At 39.0% G+C, this 19984-nt stretch overlaps 1 protein-coding gene across 9 annotated transcripts in view; it reads left to right on the forward strand.

Annotated features, from left to right (window-relative positions):
* The first annotated feature begins 1361 nt into the window (after window positions 1–1361).
* SHQ1 (SHQ1, H/ACA ribonucleoprotein assembly factor) overlaps window positions 1362–19984 on the forward strand; it is a 47371-nt gene continuing 28748 nt past the window's right edge. For 2 of the 9 annotated variants that reach the window (XR_011812480.1, XM_072044309.1), the window contains exons 1-11: window positions 1362–2080; window positions 2537–2630; window positions 3290–3472; window positions 4358–4422; window positions 5244–5366; window positions 6489–6643; window positions 7972–8084; window positions 8355–8482; window positions 15457–15611; window positions 17377–17430; window positions 19362–19485. Coding sequence is in view for 7 of the 9 variants with exons in the window: in XM_072044309.1 (XP_071900410.1) it covers window positions 3330–3472; window positions 4358–4422; window positions 5244–5366; window positions 6489–6643; window positions 7972–8084; window positions 8355–8482; window positions 15457–15611; window positions 17377–17430; window positions 19362–19485 (1060 nt within the window). In the remaining 2 variants the exon portion in view is untranslated. The remainder of the gene's footprint in view (window positions 2081–2536; window positions 2631–3289; window positions 3473–4357; window positions 4423–5243; window positions 5367–6488; window positions 6644–7971; window positions 8085–8354; window positions 8483–15456; window positions 15612–17376; window positions 17431–19361; window positions 19486–19984) is intronic. The other 7 variants (XM_027467617.3, XM_072044310.1, XM_027467620.3 and 4 more) reach the window with 5 other exon arrangements.

The following is a 19984-nucleotide window of genomic DNA, read 5'->3' on the forward strand; positions in this document are numbered from 1 at the left end:
AAAATTTAAATATGGAGCCTTAATAGTCAATTTAACTTTTGGCTGATGTGCCAGTTTCCTTACTGAAATCAGCATATAAATTCTCTTTTACAGGCAAAGTATTACCAGTCAAAAAAGGCTAGGAGTTATTAGTCTGAAAAAAATAATTCTGAGGCAGTCTTGGAAAGCGTCAGTTAGACCAGAATGAATTCTCTGATGAAACTTCTTATCTTTCACAGACTCATCTTATGTGAATTTGAACTTATCTAGAGAATGGTGTCTAGTGGTTCATAATTTAGCTTCCTGTCCAACACACCACAGATTGTACTGGCAAGGTCCAAAAGTTAATTAGTGCTGAAGTTCTCTGGAAATGCATCAAAAGTTTCTGAGGCCTTGGTCTAAGTCAAATCAGCATCTGAAATTACATGCCATTAACTTCTTAATCCAAAAAATGCATTCTATATACAATGCATCTTCAATTTCTGCATGTGAAAAAATGGGACATGGGAACATTTAGGCTGTGTATTAAAACTGTCCGTCCGTTTTAGATCATTGGGGAGAAGTATCTATTTTGAAGCAAGTATTTGCTTTTTGTGCATGTCAACAAAATACTGCATGGTATTTAAACTGCTGTTTCAGTTCTGTGTGAGTGAAGATGTTTTCTCATGAAGAGATGCCAGATCCTTTGGATTTCCAGCAAGAAAATCAATCTTTATCAGCATGGAAGAATGTTTGTCTATTTTGTTTTTTAAGCTTTGTCAGCAGAGGTTGTATCCCTTCAGGACAAACATTTGAATGCATGTCACAGGGGACAGGGAGAAGAGAATCAGTAGCACTTAAAAACGTAGAGAATGATGTGGAACCAGAATACCGTTCATAGTCTAATGACAGAAAAATCAGATTAATTTTACATAAAATTCTATATTTAAATAGTTGGCTTTTAAACAGAATTTTCTGCTTTTATCAATTTCCTCGAGCCTCTTGTGCTTTGTCCCAAATGCTGGTTCCTTGGCATCATCAGGCTCTGCCTCTATTCACACGGACAATCTGGTTCACATCTGCCTGCTCTCCTGCGAGATACTCACGGAACTGGGCATCCTGTTCCAGCAGTACTTGTGGGACCGATCTGTGTTTTCCTGCTCCTCTGCACTGCTCTGCATTTCAGCTCTTGAAATCACTTTATCCTTAATACCTTAATTTGAATTATATTAGGCCCAAACCTTCCATTCCTACTCCTCAGTTTCCCTCTCTCCTGAGGTATTTCTTCTCCCCACATGTTGTACTTACATATAAAGCTGTTGTATTTTGAACTGTGGCACTGAATTTACTTCCAGCAGCCTCCTGTATTTAAGGATCGGGATCTGGCCATGTCCAACACCAACACTTTCAGCTATCCCTGCGGTTATCAGAGTAAAGCGCTGGGGTGATGCGGGCAGCCTTCCCCTCACAGCACCCCATCCCTCTTGAGAAGGATTTTGCCAGATTTATAAGACTTGCAGTGACAGTAGTTGAGGCTCAGGGCTTTAAAAACATCAAATACTGCTTTCACTTGTTTCAGACCGTTTACACAACCCCAAAAGCAGGACGCCAGAGGCACCACAGCACCACGGTCACTGCCGTGGCTTCTCTATGGAGGAGCAAGGGGGAGCCCGCGCCATGCTGTGAGGGGAAAACCGAACCCAGGGCCAGCGGGGGCGCCCTCGCATCCTTTCCACCGCCCTCCTCCGAGGGCGGGCAGCGAGCTGGAGGCAGCCTGTGCTTGTGAGGGACGGGCTTGGGAAGGGCTTGTGTGGGCCGGTTCTGTGCGAGGCCGCCCCTGAAGGCGGAGCTGCCGCCCGCCCGCCCGGGCCCGCACATGCGCTACCGCCACAGCCTGGGCATGGTGAGTGGCGGAGGCACGGCCTCGTCGTGCCTCGTCCCATCCTGTCCTGTCCCTCCGGTGCTGCCCCGGGTGCGGTCCCCGGGCCCTGCCCACGGGCTGCAGCCGGCCCCCCGGCCGAGCCCGCGCCTCCTGAGGCGGCTGCGGGAGCCGGGCGGGTCCCGTGCGGCGCCCCGGGGGAGAGGTGCGCTGAGGCAACGGTTCACGTGCGCAGCAGGGCCGGTTTGTGTGTTCTTTTATTTAAAACAAGAGAAAAGGCTGGGAAATTGGGAAATTCGGGAAAACGCGGCGTTAAGCTGGAGCAGGCGCTGCTGGGGATGGGGTGGTGTGGGGGGGCTGGGGGGCGGCATGGGGGGAGCCGCACTTTCAGGTGGTGCTCAGCGTATTTTTCTTGTTTAGGTAAAAAGATTTTTCAAATGTTATATATATATTCTTAATTAAAACTGGTTTCTAAGTTAAACCTAAAAAAATATCCCGCGTAAGGAAGCTTTTAAGGAGTGAGACAGGTTATATATATCAGATGGGTGCTACTTTGTAAATCCCTCGTTCAGAATATTTACTCGCCCATGTACAAACATACATCTGATGCTGCTAGGTGATGATTCAAACCTTAAAATCACTCAGTGAGGGAGATTCCAAGTGCAGGTAACTTAATGCAATGCAACTTGTCGTACTCAGGTGCTCTTTGGCTGAATCTGCAGGCAGAACTGGGGCTGGGCTGCGAACTCGGCATCGCTGGAACTGACCAGAAAGTTGCAAACTGATCAGAACAGTAAGTGTGCTTGTAATGGACATGAGGAAATCCAAGCCTGTCAGTTGCTTGTGTTGCTGAGACAGCTATTGTGGCCTGAGCCTGCTGCGCAGGAGCACCTCTGACTTGCTCTGCACATACCAGCCCCGTGGCGTATGTTAAATGTGACACGAAGGGCAGGATGCTCAGGGCGTGCACCCAGCTCATCTGTGTGGGATGTACTCTGTCTGTTGCTTGTGGTCCAGCTCACCTGTGCATGCCACTTTAAAGCACAGCTGCAGTTACTATAAAACACTGCTCTTTTTTAACGTTTTTAATCATGGTTTATGGTCGGTTCGTTGTGAAATACTAAGTAACAGTTACAGAAAACAGACAAATTTTAGGACTGAACTTGGTGTGCTTTTTATGATGAATGTATTAAATACTTCTGTGTGCTCCAAATGTTTGTGTTCTTTTATGATAAGTTCTCATTATGATGCAGCAAGATGGTACCTTCGTATTCTTGATAGGAACATGTTTTTTGTTTCTGTTTTCATGAGTGTTTTCTTCTTGAGTGTGTAGAAGATAATTCTGTGAGAATCTGAAATGTTTTTCATGCAAAATTTTCAAGAGATTCTATTTACTTTCATAAAATGGAAACTACAACATACTAACCTTTTCTTGTTTCTCTGTTTTGATAGGACTGTATAGTCAGTGGTTGCTTTGCCCGCAGCATTCATCATGATTACTCCAGCTTTTGAGCTGAGCCAGGATCCAGATTTCCTTACAATAATCATTGATGTACCTTATGCAAGAGCTTCAGAGTTCGACTTGTACTTTGAAGGGGAAGACTTTAAATTTTATTCTAAGCCTTACTTTCTCAGGCAAGTAGTAGAAGCATTTAAAAAAAAAAAAAACTTTGGGCTTCATCAAATACATAAAAATCAGTAGAAAATGAACTTCGTGTGGGATATTTCAGATCATTCTTCATCTACAGCTCTGACATTCTTGACTTCAGGCAGGCCATTTTTTTGCAAGGAATTCTTCCTGTGGATCCATTCACTTTGTTTCCAGACATTAAGTCACCTTAAAAGGAACTTAAATAACTGCTTTTCTGAGTTTACCATACCATAGAGTTTTAGTTGTAAAATGACAACATGGTTCTTTGGGTGCGTGTAAGTGATGTAGACCCAGATACAATATATTTGATGAAGAATGTATTTCGATGCCCAATAACATACGGAGAAAAGACGTGAGTACAGGTGGCAGGAAGTCAAGTCTATAGCTTGAAAGTTCCCCACTATGCTGCAGAAAAGGACCAAGAGGCAATCTCAGTAGGGAATTACTAAGGGAACCTTTGGCATGTAAGAGCTGATGAGTTATTAACCCTTATTTTCTGTTTCCTGTGTTCTTGGATAAGCTTCCCCAGTACATGTTAGCAGACCACAAGGGGTCTTAGTAGGTTGGTAGAATGCAGTGAATTAGTTACCTCATGTCACATCACTGTAGATTAGATTCGTTTAGAATTTTTAAATTACAGAATCTTCCAAATGCTGCACGTTGTGCCAAGGATGTTGTTTGTCTCTGTGGTGGCTGTGACCCTGAACTGCATAAGGATTTAGCTTTATCGCTTCTGTTAGTATCAAGAGGAATCATGTAGCTAAATTGTTTGTGTTCCTTTTGGAATGCACCTTACATGTCTGTGTGCTGAGATGTTAAGTTGCACAATTAGTCAGGCATTCAGTCATCATCTCGCTTCTTGCCCACAGGTTGACGCTTCCTGGAAGAATTGTGGAAGATGGCAGAGAAAAAGCATCTTACAACGTAGACAAACGTATGGTTAATGTTCTTAGTATATTAGTTTTTAAGAATGTTACTAACTCTCCAGTAACTTACGCTTCCTGGAATTGCATTTAGCAAAGTATATGATACTGTAAATAAATTCAAAGCTTCTCCCATGTTACATGGTATAAAAAAAAAAAAAGAAATTGCTGGGGATTTGCTGTACTTAAGCTATCAGTAAGCACAAATGACATTCCATAACTGTCCTAATAATGAAAAAAATATGTACAAGTTTCCTTTGAGCCCATAGGGGCCAGACATGCCATTGTACAAAGATCATTAGTCTAGCAAATCCACAATGAAGTCAGATAGTACTAAGCAAAAATGAGGTAATCCTGAGGCAGTCTCATGACAGTCCTCTCTCTTAAGGTGGATGGTATTTCTGTAAAACAGTATTTACCTTTTGGAATAAACGCATTCATAAACAAAACAAAAGGCTTGCAAAGCCTTTATTATGTACTGACTTGGAACAATAATCAGAATGCTGAATAGCTTCCTATGATCTTCTGTTGATGGCTTGATTGGTGGACGGATTCAGGATAAATTCAAGCTTGTTTTCTGTTGGTGTGTTATGCAATGTGAGTCAAGAGACCACAACTCATTAAATATTCTCTTCTGTGCTTTATCATAAAAATCTTTTTCTGTGAAACTTGTTAGGTGTGTTTAAAAGCATGCACAGAGATGGATGCACAATAAAACGCTACCTGCATGTATCCCAATTTCTGAGAGCCTTTTTCATTAGAGGAAAAATGCACGTTTTTTGTTTGTCGTGATTATTTTAATATCATAACTATATTCTGACTTTCCTTTAAGGGACCTTGACAATTCGATTACCTAAGGAGAGTCCTGGGCAATATTTTGAAGGACTGGATATGGTAACATCCCTTTTAGCACCAAAAAAATCAAGATCAGCAAAACATTTAGTGGAGGAGATAGGTAAGACAAAGAAGTCTCTTAGTTATATTATCGATACAGATACATAAGAAAATAGGAAAATAGATCTACCTATATATATATATATATATATATATATATATATATATATATATATTACAAAAAATAAGAGTATTTCTACTCTTACTTAGTCCAAGGTACAAGCGGAGTATGAATGAGACTGGAATTACTAGTAAGTATTGAAAGGAATGTCTTCAGGAGTTAGAGGTGTTGTATCTGTAGGCTTAGTTGTGATCACATTTTTTAAAGGTGTGTTTAATATATGCTAATCCTCTGTAGATCTTTGTACCCCTCTAGTGGCTGTATACAGTGGAACAATGATCTCAGACTTTGAGTGAGTGTACTCAAAAAGCTTCAGTTTTCCTTGTCTCCAGTTTTGAAATTTGTTGAATCTAGTGCAGGATCTATGATTCTTGGTTTAATCATCTGCTTGTCTGAAACACTTCAGTAACCAGTGAATGTCTTTTTTTCTTTGTTCACTTAAATCCTTTGTGACAGAGGCAGTGATTCACACTATTCCAGTATGAACTGTGATACAGGCACATGCCACCCTTCAACCTTATAATGCAATTGGAAAATAATGGGGCTTGTGTGTGAAAGTGATACTATTGCAGATTCCAGGTGACAAGAGTTATAATTTTTTGGAAGACCGCCCTTTGGGATAGCAGCACAAGAAGTCCAATGAAACCTCACAAATTTTGAACATCCATATTTGGGAATTTGTGCATTGCATCAACAGGAAAAAAAAAAAAGCTTTTTCCTAATCTTTGTCTTTTTGCCTTGTTATCTATGAATCTAGTCTGTTATAGCTAATTTTCATTCAAACTTCTTGGTTTATTTGGTAGGGAAGTTCTCAGGATGCTCTCAGTCAACTGGATAAGATAAAGGGGGATTTGGAGTTGTGCTGTTCACATTCGTCCACTGCGTCTGTTTTTTCCCCTCTTTTGTTTTTCTGGAAGTTACAGCTGATCCAGTGTAGTAAAACATTTCTTAAAGATGTAACAATGAAAAATGCTTATTTTGTTATTGGTGTTTGCCTTTCTTTTAAATTGTATATGTTTCCTACACAATAATTTTGTTCCTTTGACCATGCAATATATGCAGGTGCCTCTGCTGTGTTGTCTGAGGAGGAGGAGGAAGAAGAATTTGAATGGGAAATAGAGCAGACCCCTTATAAAGAAACTGCAGAAAGCTTTCCAGCACTACAGTACTACTATGGGTTTGGGAATCTGCGTTCGGGGGTGTTCCAGCGGCTGCAGGTAGATGCATTTTTATATTTCCTAACAAAAGTTCCAGGTAGCTTTCCTGTTGAGTAGGCTTCCTGGCTCATTCCATAGTCAGGAGGGGATTGTTAGGTAACAGTTCTCCATTGTCCCATTCCAAGACTGAGTATATTATGCCCTTGCATGTAATAGTACAGACAGATCTTTGTTTTTCTGCGAAAATAGAGATGCTTGAATGAGTTAATTGTGTGTCAGAGTTATTTCTTATTAGGTGTTTTTTTTTTTTTAATTGAATAAATACTTAGATTTAAAAAAATGCAAAGTGAAGCCCTTCTACTGTTAGACTTATAAAATATTTCATGAAGAGGGCAATGCCTAGCTATCTACTATGTTGAATAAAATAAATTGAAATATAATTAGGTGGTATTTACTGGTTGAGATCATAATTCTTCAAGGTGATCGCCCACCTGGTATCTGTTAGATTTGCTGGGGTTATGCTGATGCACTGGAACTTCTTTTTGTGGATTAGTTGGCAGGGCAGGAACTTTAAAATGTGGTTACTTTGCTATTGTACATTCAGAAGTTATTTTATTTCATGAATAGATGGAAGGTAATCTACACCCAGTAACATGCGAGGTAGGAGAATACCTTTCATAGCGTGCAAAGCTTTTGTTAAAGTAGTAGTTGATAATTTATTGTTTTTTAATGTTCTGCTTAAGTTCTTACACCAAGCAATTTTGCCAGTAGGTGCTTAAAACAAATCATATAACTGTAAGTTACGAGTGCTTGAATTGTAGGATTTTAAGGGTTTGGAGCAGAACGATTGCTATTTATGGAGAAAGTATTTGCATTCTGTTCAGATATATACACTGGTTTATTACCATGAAATTTCCGAAGAAGTACATTTCCCATCAGCATTAAAGTACCACTGCTTGATGATATTTAAAAGGGCACTACAATCGCCTGTTAATTAATGTATGGCCACTTCAGAGTGTAGCAGTAATCTCAAGAGTCACAAGAACAATAGCTATGATTTTTATCTTGCCTTCTTGTGGTTGTGTGCTTTTGTTAAACATAGCAATTGTCATTGTACTGCAAAATAACCTGTCTGCCTTATGGTATAAAGGCGTTAATAGAATTCATAATATTTGAAGGTCCTTAGAATTTGTTATAATTGTAACTCATTGGAATTTTGATCTTTTATTTGCCCAGCAGAGCCTGAATTTGAAAGATTTGAAAGAGAAGTTGGACAGCATCTAGGCTTTACACTGTAATGCTTATAAGCATCCTTCATAAACTTTTACTAAATGAATCTTGCATGTTGTATCTGCAGCTTTGTCATCTCACTCTTGATGCATTTTCAGGATGAACTCAGTGATGTTGTAGACGTTAAGGATCCAGACAAAACTCCAGTATGTGAACGTAGGAAGGAACGCCTGGCAGCAGAAGCTGCTAAGTTTGATTCTGATCATTACCTGTGAGTACTGTTTAATTTTACCTGGTCAAGTAAAAGTATCTCAGTTGAAATAATCACTTCTTCTATGGATGCTTGGTTTTAAGAACACTTGTGGAAATAATAGCTTTACTTCTTATCTGCCCCTTTGTCTCATCACAGTAGGATGTTACTGAGAGCAGCCCTGAGGAGAAGGACATGGGAGTGTTGGTTGATGAGAAGCTTGACTTGAGCTGGCAATGTGCCCTTGCAGCCCAGAAAGCTAACTGAGTACTATTTCTTCTTTTTCCTCAGAGCTGACTTTTTTGAAGATGAAGCTATTCAGCATGTTTTGAAATACAAACCGTGGTGGGTTGAGGCTCATGAAAAAATGGTAGCCTTGCAGGGAGAAAGTCATCAGAAACACGACAGCAATGCAGTAGGTGAGAGCATTTTATATATATGTGTGTGTGTGTGTTTGTGTGTATGTACCTGTTACAGAATAATTGCTGTGAAGCCTTGTTATATTCTAGGTTATCATCCTTAAAGGGAAAAGTATGGTGTTAGCCTACAATTTTTAGTCTGGAAGACAAGTATTCTGTTACTGTCTTGCTTCTTTGAAGGATAGTTGTATACTGAAATTGGGAGGAGTTCACAGTACATTATAAAGTGGTCATTTCATTTTAAGTATTTACCTGTTAGTTTTTGGAGTGTAGTGCATTATCTGGTTTTGGTCTCCATAATAAATTCTGGAATTAACTGTTCTTAAAGGCCATCTTAGAATTTCAGGTATCTGTGGGGGGAAGAAAAAAGTTTACTTTTAAGAGTGTGCTGGGACTTTTACAGATTTTAAAGGAACTGCCACAGTCAGCAAGTCACAGCATATGAATTCAAATGAAGCCTGTCTTTGTGTTTAGTTAGAATGTGAGTCACTTGTTTGTTGCTGGTGCTTATCCCTTCTTTTGTTTCCTGATTTTTTTTTTTTTCAGGTAATTGTTTCCCCTTTTCTAGTTGTGTTTTGATAGAATAAATAGTCTAAACCGTGTTTTGCGCCCACTTAAAAATGTGGTGCAGACACTTCACAGCAAGTTTTCCAACAATCAGTTGTGGAAGACTCCTAGTGTCAGCCCTTACCTCTGTTTGATGGTCATGTCGCCTGCTATTTATACAGTGCCACAGACATTCATGGTACTTATTACTGAACTGTTTTTATAGTTCCTAGAGACTTTTTTTCAAGGGAAGACCTTTGTGTCAATGTAGAAGCTAAATAGATGGCCTTGTAACAGTACTGTTACCAGATAACTGAGATTACCCTTCTGAACACAATGATTGTGGAGACTATTACAAGTTACTATTATGCATATTCTTTTATTGTCCTTCCCTCATTTCCTCTATAGTATGAAAATCCTATGTTTCTGAAGCAGATAACGATAATCCCTTTAGCAGAGGTTCTGTAACAAATAAAATATTAGCACACTAATAATACCTGCACTTGCACATCTTCTACAGGGGTAGAACAATGGAATTTGGGTAATGCTGTGTATTTTACTGCAAATGTAATCTGATCTTCATTACTGATCTCTCTTCAGCCTTTGAAACCAGAAATTAATTACATCCACCATAAGTGTTTGATTTAAAAAGCGTTGGACAAAGGTACAAGAGGCTTGGAAACAGAATAACGAGGAGATCTTTTGTTTGTTTTTACCCATTCTTTCCTTAGTGAATGAAATATTGATAATGTTTGTGTAAAGGAGTATAACAAGGATGAAGAGCTGCTGGATGATTTTATTGATAAAGAATAATTTTTTATTCCAAATTAAAGTTCTAAAAAACCCACGTGCATATGTTCTCGGACTTCAGGGGAAGCAGCAATACAGAAACTGCTCAAAAGCCTGGCAAGCCTGCTAAGGAAAGTAATGCAGAAATTGAGACTTCACAAAGGCTCATCTTTTCTCTAAAGCATTTGTTAAAACAGACTTTTTTGTAATCAGGATGCTCAAATAAAGCTTAGTGTGGCCTTCATATGGCAGAGTGAAGAGGCTCATGTAGTTTTGGGGATCTTGAGTAAATTTGAATAGCGTAAGTGGCCATCTGGTGTTTGGGCTAGGTAATGACAACAGGCCCCATGTGCCCTCCAACTTAGACCTCTGTTCTGGTAATAGAGTTTGGATGGCAGGCAGCAGAACAAGGATCTGAAGCCTTCAGAGGCTACTAAACCTGAATGAGTTGTGGTAAAAGAAACCACCATGAGGGGGAGTACAGGTTCCACTTGAATAGTGGAAATAAGGGCAGGAAAGGGTCCAGGCTATTCGATCTGGAGTCTTATGATCAATAGGAGGATTAAAATGTTCTTGTATTGCTGTTATGGTTTATCCGGTTGAAGGGATTGGATAATCTGGGTCACAGATCTGGTTTATCTGGGTTACAGATCCAGGAATTCTCACAAACTGGTTGCAATTCGATTGCATATCTGCATTAATATGTTTCCTAGTATGCATGTTGAGTAAATGGAAACGACACAGAAAATGCACATAGAAATAAGGACTGTGCTGAGTAAATGACCTTCTTTACTACTTGAGAAACTTTGCATCATTTCCATTAGAAGTGGGAGAAATCTGAATGCATTCCAGCAAGGTGTATTAACGTACCTAGAAGGATACGGAGAAGGTCGCTGGTATTAGATGGTGCTTCTAGTAAGAAGCCTTTAAACAGCTGCTGAGAGGGTGAGGTACTTCCACTCACATTGCTTGCTAAGAGACTACAAGTTTTATGGTGTTTAAAACTGCTTACAGCTCACAATAGGTGTGAGCTGATGGCTGGAGCAGCTGATTTCCAGAAGTCCTGTCTGACCTAGACTTCTCTATGGTTCTGCGAGTCTGACCACTGAGCTGGCTCGCTCTAGGTAGCACATGTTATCTCAGTACCCCTAACACAACACATGCAGAACCCTAAGTTTCACAACAGTCTTGAGATACAGATATTGCACTCTTGAGTGCTGAATACTCCGAACCTTATCTAGAATTTAAGTGATGTGATCAGCTGTATAAAATTTTAGCCGCATGGTAAGAAAGCATCGTCCTGTTTAGGGATTAAATTGTACTTCACTGTACTGAGGAGCAGTTTGAAATGTGTTAATGAGAAATGGTAGTTTAAAATAAGTAAATGAAGTGATTAAAAAAGTGAGGGTAGTCTCAGTATAGCAGTAAATTTGTGTGTGAGATTAATTTGCACGATTCATTTAGATGTTAATGTATGAATACACCGTCCCACTGTAACAGGAAGAGGCATGATTTTGGCAGTGACAAACATAAAATGCTTTAAAATCCAAATTAAGTTGCAAATTTAGGATTTGATAAACAGCAGCAGCAGATGCTGCTTTTCAGAAAGCAACTATGGATTGTTGTGGAGGCATTGTTAGATAAAACATTGGTAATGCCAATGGACAAAGCACAGGCTTAATATAGCAGAAAATGTAATTATGATTTCACTTGTTCTGATTACCTTGTACTATACACTTGTATTTTTGAATTAGGAAAACAAAGTAGGTGGTGGTTTTGACATGCTAATAATTAGTTTTCGGCCTGGATAATTTATTCTTCAAGATCTTTACGGAATTGATGGATCTTTATTTGTAAACTTCAAGTATTTTCTCCAGAGAGAAATTTTATTAAGAACACCTGGTACTTTGCAGTAACTAAGTTAATGAACATCTTGCAGCGTTTACCTTTGGGAATTGTCTAGTCTTGCTGCTTCTTTGCTCTTGTCTGGTAGACTTGTTTTTTCTGTGATTATGGTCCAGTTGTATATGTCAAAATGCTTCAGAGTTTGCGTTTTAGAGGAGGAAAAGTCACGTTTAATGAAATTCACTGAATTCACAATTTCTTTGCTTCCTACTTAGAACCATTGTTGCCATTTTACATATACCTCTGGAATATGGATTCTAGGGAATCTAACAGGTATTCAATAGTAGAATTAAAAATGTTTGCTGTCAGTGTTGGGCTGTTCCTTAACCTGGATGAGAGAGATCTCATTGGTAACTGTCATCAGCTGTGAGACAAACATCCACTTGGAATTGTTAAGTAACTGATTAAGAACAGTGGAAGGTGAGTTCTCGGTAGTAGATCCAGTACTTGGTATAGTGAGTGTTTGGAGGAGAACAGAAGTGATCCTGATACATGCCCATCTTGGCTGCTGCTTGCAGCAAGCACAGTGAGATGGACCTAGAAGTTGGAGAGTGCTGGGGTAAATGACTTATATCCTGCAGAAAATGTGTTCTGTGGCACAATTCTTTCAAAGCATGAGAGTCGTTAGTTTCTTTGTAGCAAACTGCTTTACTTCTGTAGTCCCTGGAAGTGATTTTAAGCTTTATGAATGTGATCTGATGTAGGAGTCTTTGCTTGCAGACTTGGGCTTTTTTCCTGTGTTTTTTTTTTTTTTCTTTCTTTCAGAAATTCTTTTGTTCTTTAGCTTTGGTTTTACCTCTGCTTTTTTGTGTTTCTCTTCAGGATGAAAGTGCCACTTGCATATACTATTAATAATAAATTGTGTTCTACTCCAGGAGAGAGTTTTCTGTGGAAAGCTTGCTGAAATTGGAAATGCCTTTTTTCTTCCTAATTGGATCTCCTAACTGTAAACACCCTGTTGTGATACCTCATTAAACCCACCCTACTGTAGCAACTTTCGGAGTGGTTTTATGCTATATTTTTCAGAAACTAACTTTTTTTTTCCAGCGTGCTACAACATTGCACATATGGTTTTATGGACAATTTTAATATGAATGATGGAGGTGACGCGCTGAACAATCAATGCATTTTAAGAACTTGCCAAGAAATTTGCTGATAGAATATAGATGTGCCATCTATGTTGGTGATTTAGGGGATAATACTGAGCTGCATTGCATTAATGGGAAAACAGAGTTGAATTGCCACAGTCTCACTAAATTGTCATTTTGTACTTGATCATAGCAAATGGAAGAGATCAGCTTTCTTAAGATGACATAAAAGCTGGAATTTTTTTGTGGGAGCTTGTAAATAAATGGAGACTGGCTCCGCTCCAGAGAAATGTTTTAGCTCGTAAAGAAGTTTCCATAGGAATTTAAATCAAGCATTTCATGGTTATGAAGCTGAAACGTTTAAAAAGTTCATAAAGAAGAAACATTCAAAAACGTTTTTCTTAATTTGTAATTTGATGCCTCAATACGAGGTGTGTGCATATGTATGTGCCTTTGGTATCACAGACATTTGTTTGAAAACAGTTGTAAAATTAGAAGTCTTGTAGAAAGCTCCTTGGATGAAGAAGTTCACGTGTCTTGTAGAGGGGTAGCATCTCTGAGAATGTGGATTGTATGAATTGAGGAGAAACATCTCTAAGCACCTTCATGATCATCATCCTTACAGTAGTGAAATGAGTAAGGGAAGTAAAAAGAAACTTGGTTTACCAGGAGTTGTAACCTTCTCTCTCTGTAAGCTGTGCTGTAAGCTCTCCTGAGGGATTTCTTTGTATTCCAAGGGTCCGGGGCTCTGCTACGTCCCAGCCGCGTAACCTTGGCTCACACTGACGGCTGTGAGAAAGTCCACAGAAAAATCAGAGTGGTAGAATTACAGGTAAGGTTGTGGAGGCAGGATTGTTAGTAGCTTAAGGATTCCAGAGCTAAATGGTGATGTGGAAAATAGGGAGTTGAGGTGGGAATTGTTGGGTTATCAGGTCAAGTTGTTAGTGCTAATGAAGCTGGTGGAAGATGGCAGCTCAGTAATATTTGAGGATCTGTCTTGGAGAGCTGCAGAAGCTGACCTTTCCCCTCCTGACTGGTGCCTGGCTACCAGGGACTCCAGGCGCTTTATCAGGGTGCTGAGTGTACTGTCCAGTATCAACCCCTCATCCTGGAGTGTTTACCAATAATTGCTTTTTGTTTTTAAGTTTGGATGCTTTGTTTTCAGCCTCTCTCTGCCCCCAGCTGAGTATGGCAGAACACGGTGACTCAGAAAAGAGGTGGTAAAAGAATAACTGAAGAGAGATTTCAATATTATAAGGTGTTGTTTTTTCTCCTTTCCTAGAATAAATCAAATTCACTAAGCTAAGGGGCACACCATGTATCCACTCTCGTGCTTAGGGCTTGTTATGAAGATGTAAGGAGAGCACTGCATTAGGCTTGTACCCATCTTCTCAGAAATCTCCCTAAATGACTGCCACCCTTAAACTCAGATTGGTTCAGTTTTGCTGGTACTTGCAAAATAGTGGAGTGGGGCTTCTGCAGTGCAACAGAGCATCAGCTGGTAACACAGCTTTCTCCTGTCAAGTCTCTTCGTGTCTGTAACTTTCTCTTGTGGTGTGACCAAAATGTGTCTGCCACATCCATCCGACTCAGTAAATCAGAGCCTGTTGACACGGAGCGCCTGCACGCCACGCTGCCTGGATGAAAATCTCTTAGCTCAGGCTTCTAGCTGCTTTAATTTTACTAAATGACTTCTCGATGTACTTCGAGTTTGTGCAGAGATGGCTTTTAGTCAGTTATCTCCTTAATCTGTGCTGTTATTTCAAGGTAATTGTGACATCCTTCCTGAAGTGCTTGAAGTACTCTTCAGAAAGTTTGCCATTCAGTATGCTCTTTCAGCTCTCCATGCCTGCACCACAGATCCCTAGAGAAATATTTTGATGCGTTATTGCAGCATGCCTGCTGTGGTGGTGCTTTCCTCTTTGTGCATCCCAAAGAGAAGGAGCTGGGTGCGGTGGTTCGCTGCCTTGGCTCAGTATAGCTGTTGTTAACTAAATAAGGTACACTGAAGGTGAGCAAAATGCAATGGTCACGGACAGTGGAAACCATAGCTCTTTGGAAATAATTGTAGCTTTCATACTGCCATCAGTAGGATAGGATTTCATCTTTCTTCTGTCTTCCTTAAACACCAGGAGGATATTATTGGACAGTGTAAATGATGCTCCTAAATGATGTATCTCGGTCCTGAGTCAAAATTTGACATTTAGAAACAAAATTATCTCTTTCCTTTTTTCCCATTCCCTATTTATTTAGTTCTTACACTTTGCTAAATTAAGAAAAAAACACTTGTTTTCTTCTGTGTTCTTCTTATCCTGTACAACATGGACTTAGTAAATTAAAATTCCTTCAGGTCCCGATTATGCGTTTACTGCTCTGTGAGTTACCAACACATCCACGGGAATCCTTGGTGCTTTCTGAGGGCTTCAAAATTGCTGGTGTATACATGTAATACTTTGCAGGGCTGGAGCTTCACTTTGCAAAGAGTGTATCAGTTTAATAAATAATGAAGAATAATTTAGGCTTGTGATGAGTGACTTGTAAGTAGTAATGCTTCTTTTTAAAGATACTGTCGAAATAGTATTACCACCCGTTAAATCAAAGAGTCAGCTTTAAATTCGTAATCAATTATCCTTTTACTTTATGTAGTTGTCTTCACTGAAGAAGAGAAAGAGCAGCTGAGAAGGTTCACAAATAAATCCTATCTTCTGGATAAAAGAAGCCGTCATCACGTGTATTTGAGCTTAATTGATATCCTTCTGGCATATTGCTATGACATCTGTGTCAACGAAGGAGAACAAAATGTAAGTAATTAAAAAAAAAAAAAAAAAAGGAAATGCACTACGTCTTAGTAACCTGTTGCCAGACCCTGTTCGGTTGTTTGGAAAACTTAAATTTCAAAGTGAACTTAATTCCAAGTGTTTAAAAATACATCATTGACTAAGTTACAATGCAAAACATTCCTTCTCTAGATTGAGCTGTTGGGATGCAATTCGGGATTATTGCAATTTCTAAATGCTTCTTCTGGAGCAGAATTTTAGCTATGGGAGCAAGGTGAAGGAGATGCAGGAGATTAAAGACACTTCCCTTAGGTTCTGATTTGTGATGTCTTTTTTATGTAAACGCAGATTTCATGAAAGCATTCTCATATACACAGTTCTTCAGATTTTTTTTGACTGTTTTGTAATAGGTAAGTTTGCTGATTTGGATTCTGGAAAAGCATGGAAAATCATTAATTCTGTAGGATTGAGACTGAATTCAGTGTTTTATATAGGCAATCGGTACGTGCTTTTAACAAAATTGATTTTTTTTTTTTTTTAGACTGATTCATTTTTATTTTTAAGCTTGTGCAGTGAGTATGAAAAATGTTTGAGGCATTCTGGAAACTGCCATTAGGCATTTAAAATCTTAAAATCAATACACATTTAAATACAAAACAGCAATGAAGTTTTTTTTTCTCCAGTATTTAAATCCTGGAGGGAAGTAGGAAGGCGGCTTCCACTTTCAGTATTCTGGTGTTTCTGTTTCTTGCATAGAACAGCAGCCAGCTTTATTTTGTGTTTTGTATCCTAGGCTTTTTATAAGGTATAAAGAAGGAAGAAGATAGCACAAGTTTAGTGTGGATTCTGTGCAGTTCTTTGGAAAACTTGTCTTCTTAAAATGGACCTGCTTTCCAGAGAAAAACATTAACATCTCCTCTGCTGATACTAACCAAGGAGATGTTTTCTGTATGCTTTTAATCAAAATATTGCAACATATAATCAAAACCATTCTGTTCTAATCAGACTGAATTGTGAAGCATGGATTTTAGAATTGCAGGCAGAACCATGCAGACCTGCCTATCGAACAGAGTAATCACAGGACTCTTGTATTGTTTGTTAATGTTGCACAGAGGTGCATATGTGTGAGGAACACGTGTACAAATCGTCATTGAGCTTTGCAGTAGTCATATATGGTATGTGTAGAAAACACATTCTGTCTTTGTTTCTCTTTAATAGGAAGACTAAGACATTCAGGCCACACAAATCTTTACAAAAGTCAGGGTTATAGTTGAAGGCTTCCTGGCTTTTAGTCATAATCATCCGCCTAGACCACGCTACCACAGAAATATTAGGAATCTGCCACATCTTAAGAATAATGACATTTTATGTATACTGCTGGCTTTAGGACACCCTCTGAAAGCCAGAAGTCTTGAGCTGTTTTCATGAAACAAGGCATTGTAGCTTGATCTGGATTTATGCACTGGGCAGATTGACGTTTCTGTTGCTTGCTGAAAAGGGACAGAATTCCACAAAAATAATTTACTCTGTGATTGGTGTTGTATTTTAAAGGCTTTGTGCAAGGGCTAGATATTCCCAATACAGAAACTGTTTCGGATATTTTAACATCTGCATTGCAATAAAACTTTTAATGCTGTCCTGTGACCATTTCAATGCATATAGTGTAATTACTCCTCCATGTTCACAAGGATCCTTAAATTGCAGCAGGAATGTTATCTTAAATAGTTTGCCAGCAGTCTTGAATGTTGAATTAGATGATATTTGCTTTATGGTCTCCACTTAAAATCAGGTTGAGTCATCTTGGAATGTCAGGAAACTGAGTGCTACATTGTGCTGGCTGGAGGTGAGTTCAAACTTATGCTTTGCGTTACAGATTTGCAGTGTTATTTGTTCTTGGCATTGTACGTTGCAATTGAGGAAAGCTTACTCATTCAGTATTGAATCTAAAATAACTGTGTATCCACTTGTTGATAAATACTAGCAGAAATTGATCGTGACCTCTGGGCTCCTAGTTAGTAGTAGCCCCAAGGGGCTTGAGCATGACCTCTGGTCTGTCTCTTGGTGCTTGGCCTTGCTCTGAACTGTTGTGGAAGAGTTGAGCTCAGGCAGCACAAAAAAGCTACTTATCTGAATGATTTTGTTTCATATTTTTTGCAAAGTTAGCAGGCTGATGTGTGTTGCTTTACTCCGTCCCTTCCTTTCAGCACTGTTGTCCCGTTACTTGTGGGGATTTGCTGGCTCTTTGAAATCAGCATAGACTGGAGGGAACAAACTGTTTTTTTCTATTGTGTGCTTTCAAATTGTTTACTGGGAGCTCACAGACCTCCGTAATTAAGTTGTCACAGAGCTGGGAGTGGAAGGGACATAACCTGGCCTGTGGACATTTACTGCTTGTGATGGCAGCGGGCTAGAAAGGTCTGGCCTTCCCTCGTTCCTGAAATTACTGAGCCACGTCTCAGTTTGTGGGATCAAAAATTTCTGACAGGCTATTTGGGTTTGGTCCTATGACCACTTCTAGCAGTGCTGAGAGATTAACAAGAACTTGTTCCGTTCATAACTGATTTCCCAGGTTGGTCACTCTGTCTCTGTGTCCGGCTGGGTGTTCTGCAGTAGCTGGTGACGGAGGAGTGCAGCTGAAATAGTGACTGCCTTATCTCGAGTGCTTGCAGATCCATACCCTAACACAGCGAAGGAGTTTTCTGCGTGTGCTCATCCTATAATGTAGCAGTTCTTGGCGCAGCCTGCGCCAACAGTATACTTCACACCCAGGAAATTCAGTCTCCTGGCACCAAGCTGTTAATAACTATTTCTGTTACACAAACCATGTAGAGGCGGGTGTTTTCATCAATCTGTAAACAAAATTGCCTCAGCGATGGGTTGGTTGAACTGACTGCCATTTTTGAACTGATTGTCACGCGTACACACCTTAGACTCAAATAACAAAATATGATTAAAATGCTTATCAGCAGTCATTAAAATGAAAAATGAGTTGAGGTGGTCATATAATACAAAAAAGTGCTCGCTGTCAACAAAGCACCTTTATTAATTTTAATAAATTGTGGATTCAAGGTGAGATTGGTATTTTTATTTGAATTCATAAATGGAATATTTTGTCTTTTGAAAAACGAAAGCTGGAAAAGAAGTGGCTCTTGTAAGAGAGTATGTAATAACTCATTAATGCCTCTGGTCTGAGTAAATTAGAGGTCTTCCTCACTCATAAAAGAGGACAATGAACTGCTTTCCCTGGGCAGATATATTTATCCTTGTCTCAAATATCTATAATTTTCATGAAAGGCAGCGTCGTGTATCATTTTTAGAGATCTTACATGTACACATGTATTTTGTTAATATCATGTGTTTTTAATTTTTCTTAAAAGAAAAAAAAATCTTAAAAGGCTTTTTATAGCTTCCCCTTAATATATATAATAATGTGGGGCAGATGGAATTTATTGCTTTAATCTAAAGAATGACAAAGTCTCAAGTTAGACATTTTATTCTAACGTTCCCTACTTTTTTAATTCAAAACCACTGAAATGTATAGGACTTCTGTTATTCTGCTCTGCAAACTAACTGCACAGTCTTGTTTCCATTTAACATGTTGATTTTCGTGTCTATCAAAGTACAGATTTTAGATGTGTAATACATAAACTACTTTTTATCTATGCTACTTTTCCTTATGTATATAAACTTTTCGCTATATATATAAAAAGAAATAGTAGTTCTTTGTATTGAGAAGTACACAGACTAATTCAGATTTTTCATTGACATATGCAGTGTTTTTATGACATTCATGATGTTGTGGTATGTTTTGGAAGACGAGTGCTCTGCTATCCACTGCACAGACATTTCGACTTGGTGACACGTGCCTTGAATGATACAGTCATGATACTACAACTAGGTAAGCATTCAGCCACATTGTTTGGATGTTTGTTAAAAAAAATCCACACAGACAAAACAAAACAAAAACAAAGAAACAACAAAAATACTTTCTAATCTTTTGGCGCGTTTCACCTGAACTTGATAGATGGCCACATTCCTGGACATCTGCTGGCTTTGTGAAAAGGAGACCGCGGAGCGAAGGGAACAAAATTAGTGTACTTGCCAGGAAAGAGCCTGTGAAGCAGCTCATTAATTAGGCAGCAGATAATGCATGCAGTTGGGGAGAAATTCAGCTACATTATTCACACCAGAAAATCCACACAAGTGTTATGAATATCTCATCCTCAGAAAAAGCTTTGATCAGAGCTAGTATCTTAATAAATCAGTGTAGCCCAACTGTGATTTGTAAAGCTTTAGGGAAAAGGTCTTCAGAGAAAATTACTGTAATTATTAACATGATGTTGAATTCTAAAGTATTTTTCTTTATGCTGTATTTTTCTGTTTTTAAAGATTTTTTT

The sequence above is a fragment of the Anas platyrhynchos genome, chromosome 13, assembly GCF_047663525.1.
Source record: "Anas platyrhynchos isolate ZD024472 breed Pekin duck chromosome 13, IASCAAS_PekinDuck_T2T, whole genome shotgun sequence".
Taxonomy (NCBI): Eukaryota; Metazoa; Chordata; class Aves; order Anseriformes; family Anatidae; genus Anas; species Anas platyrhynchos.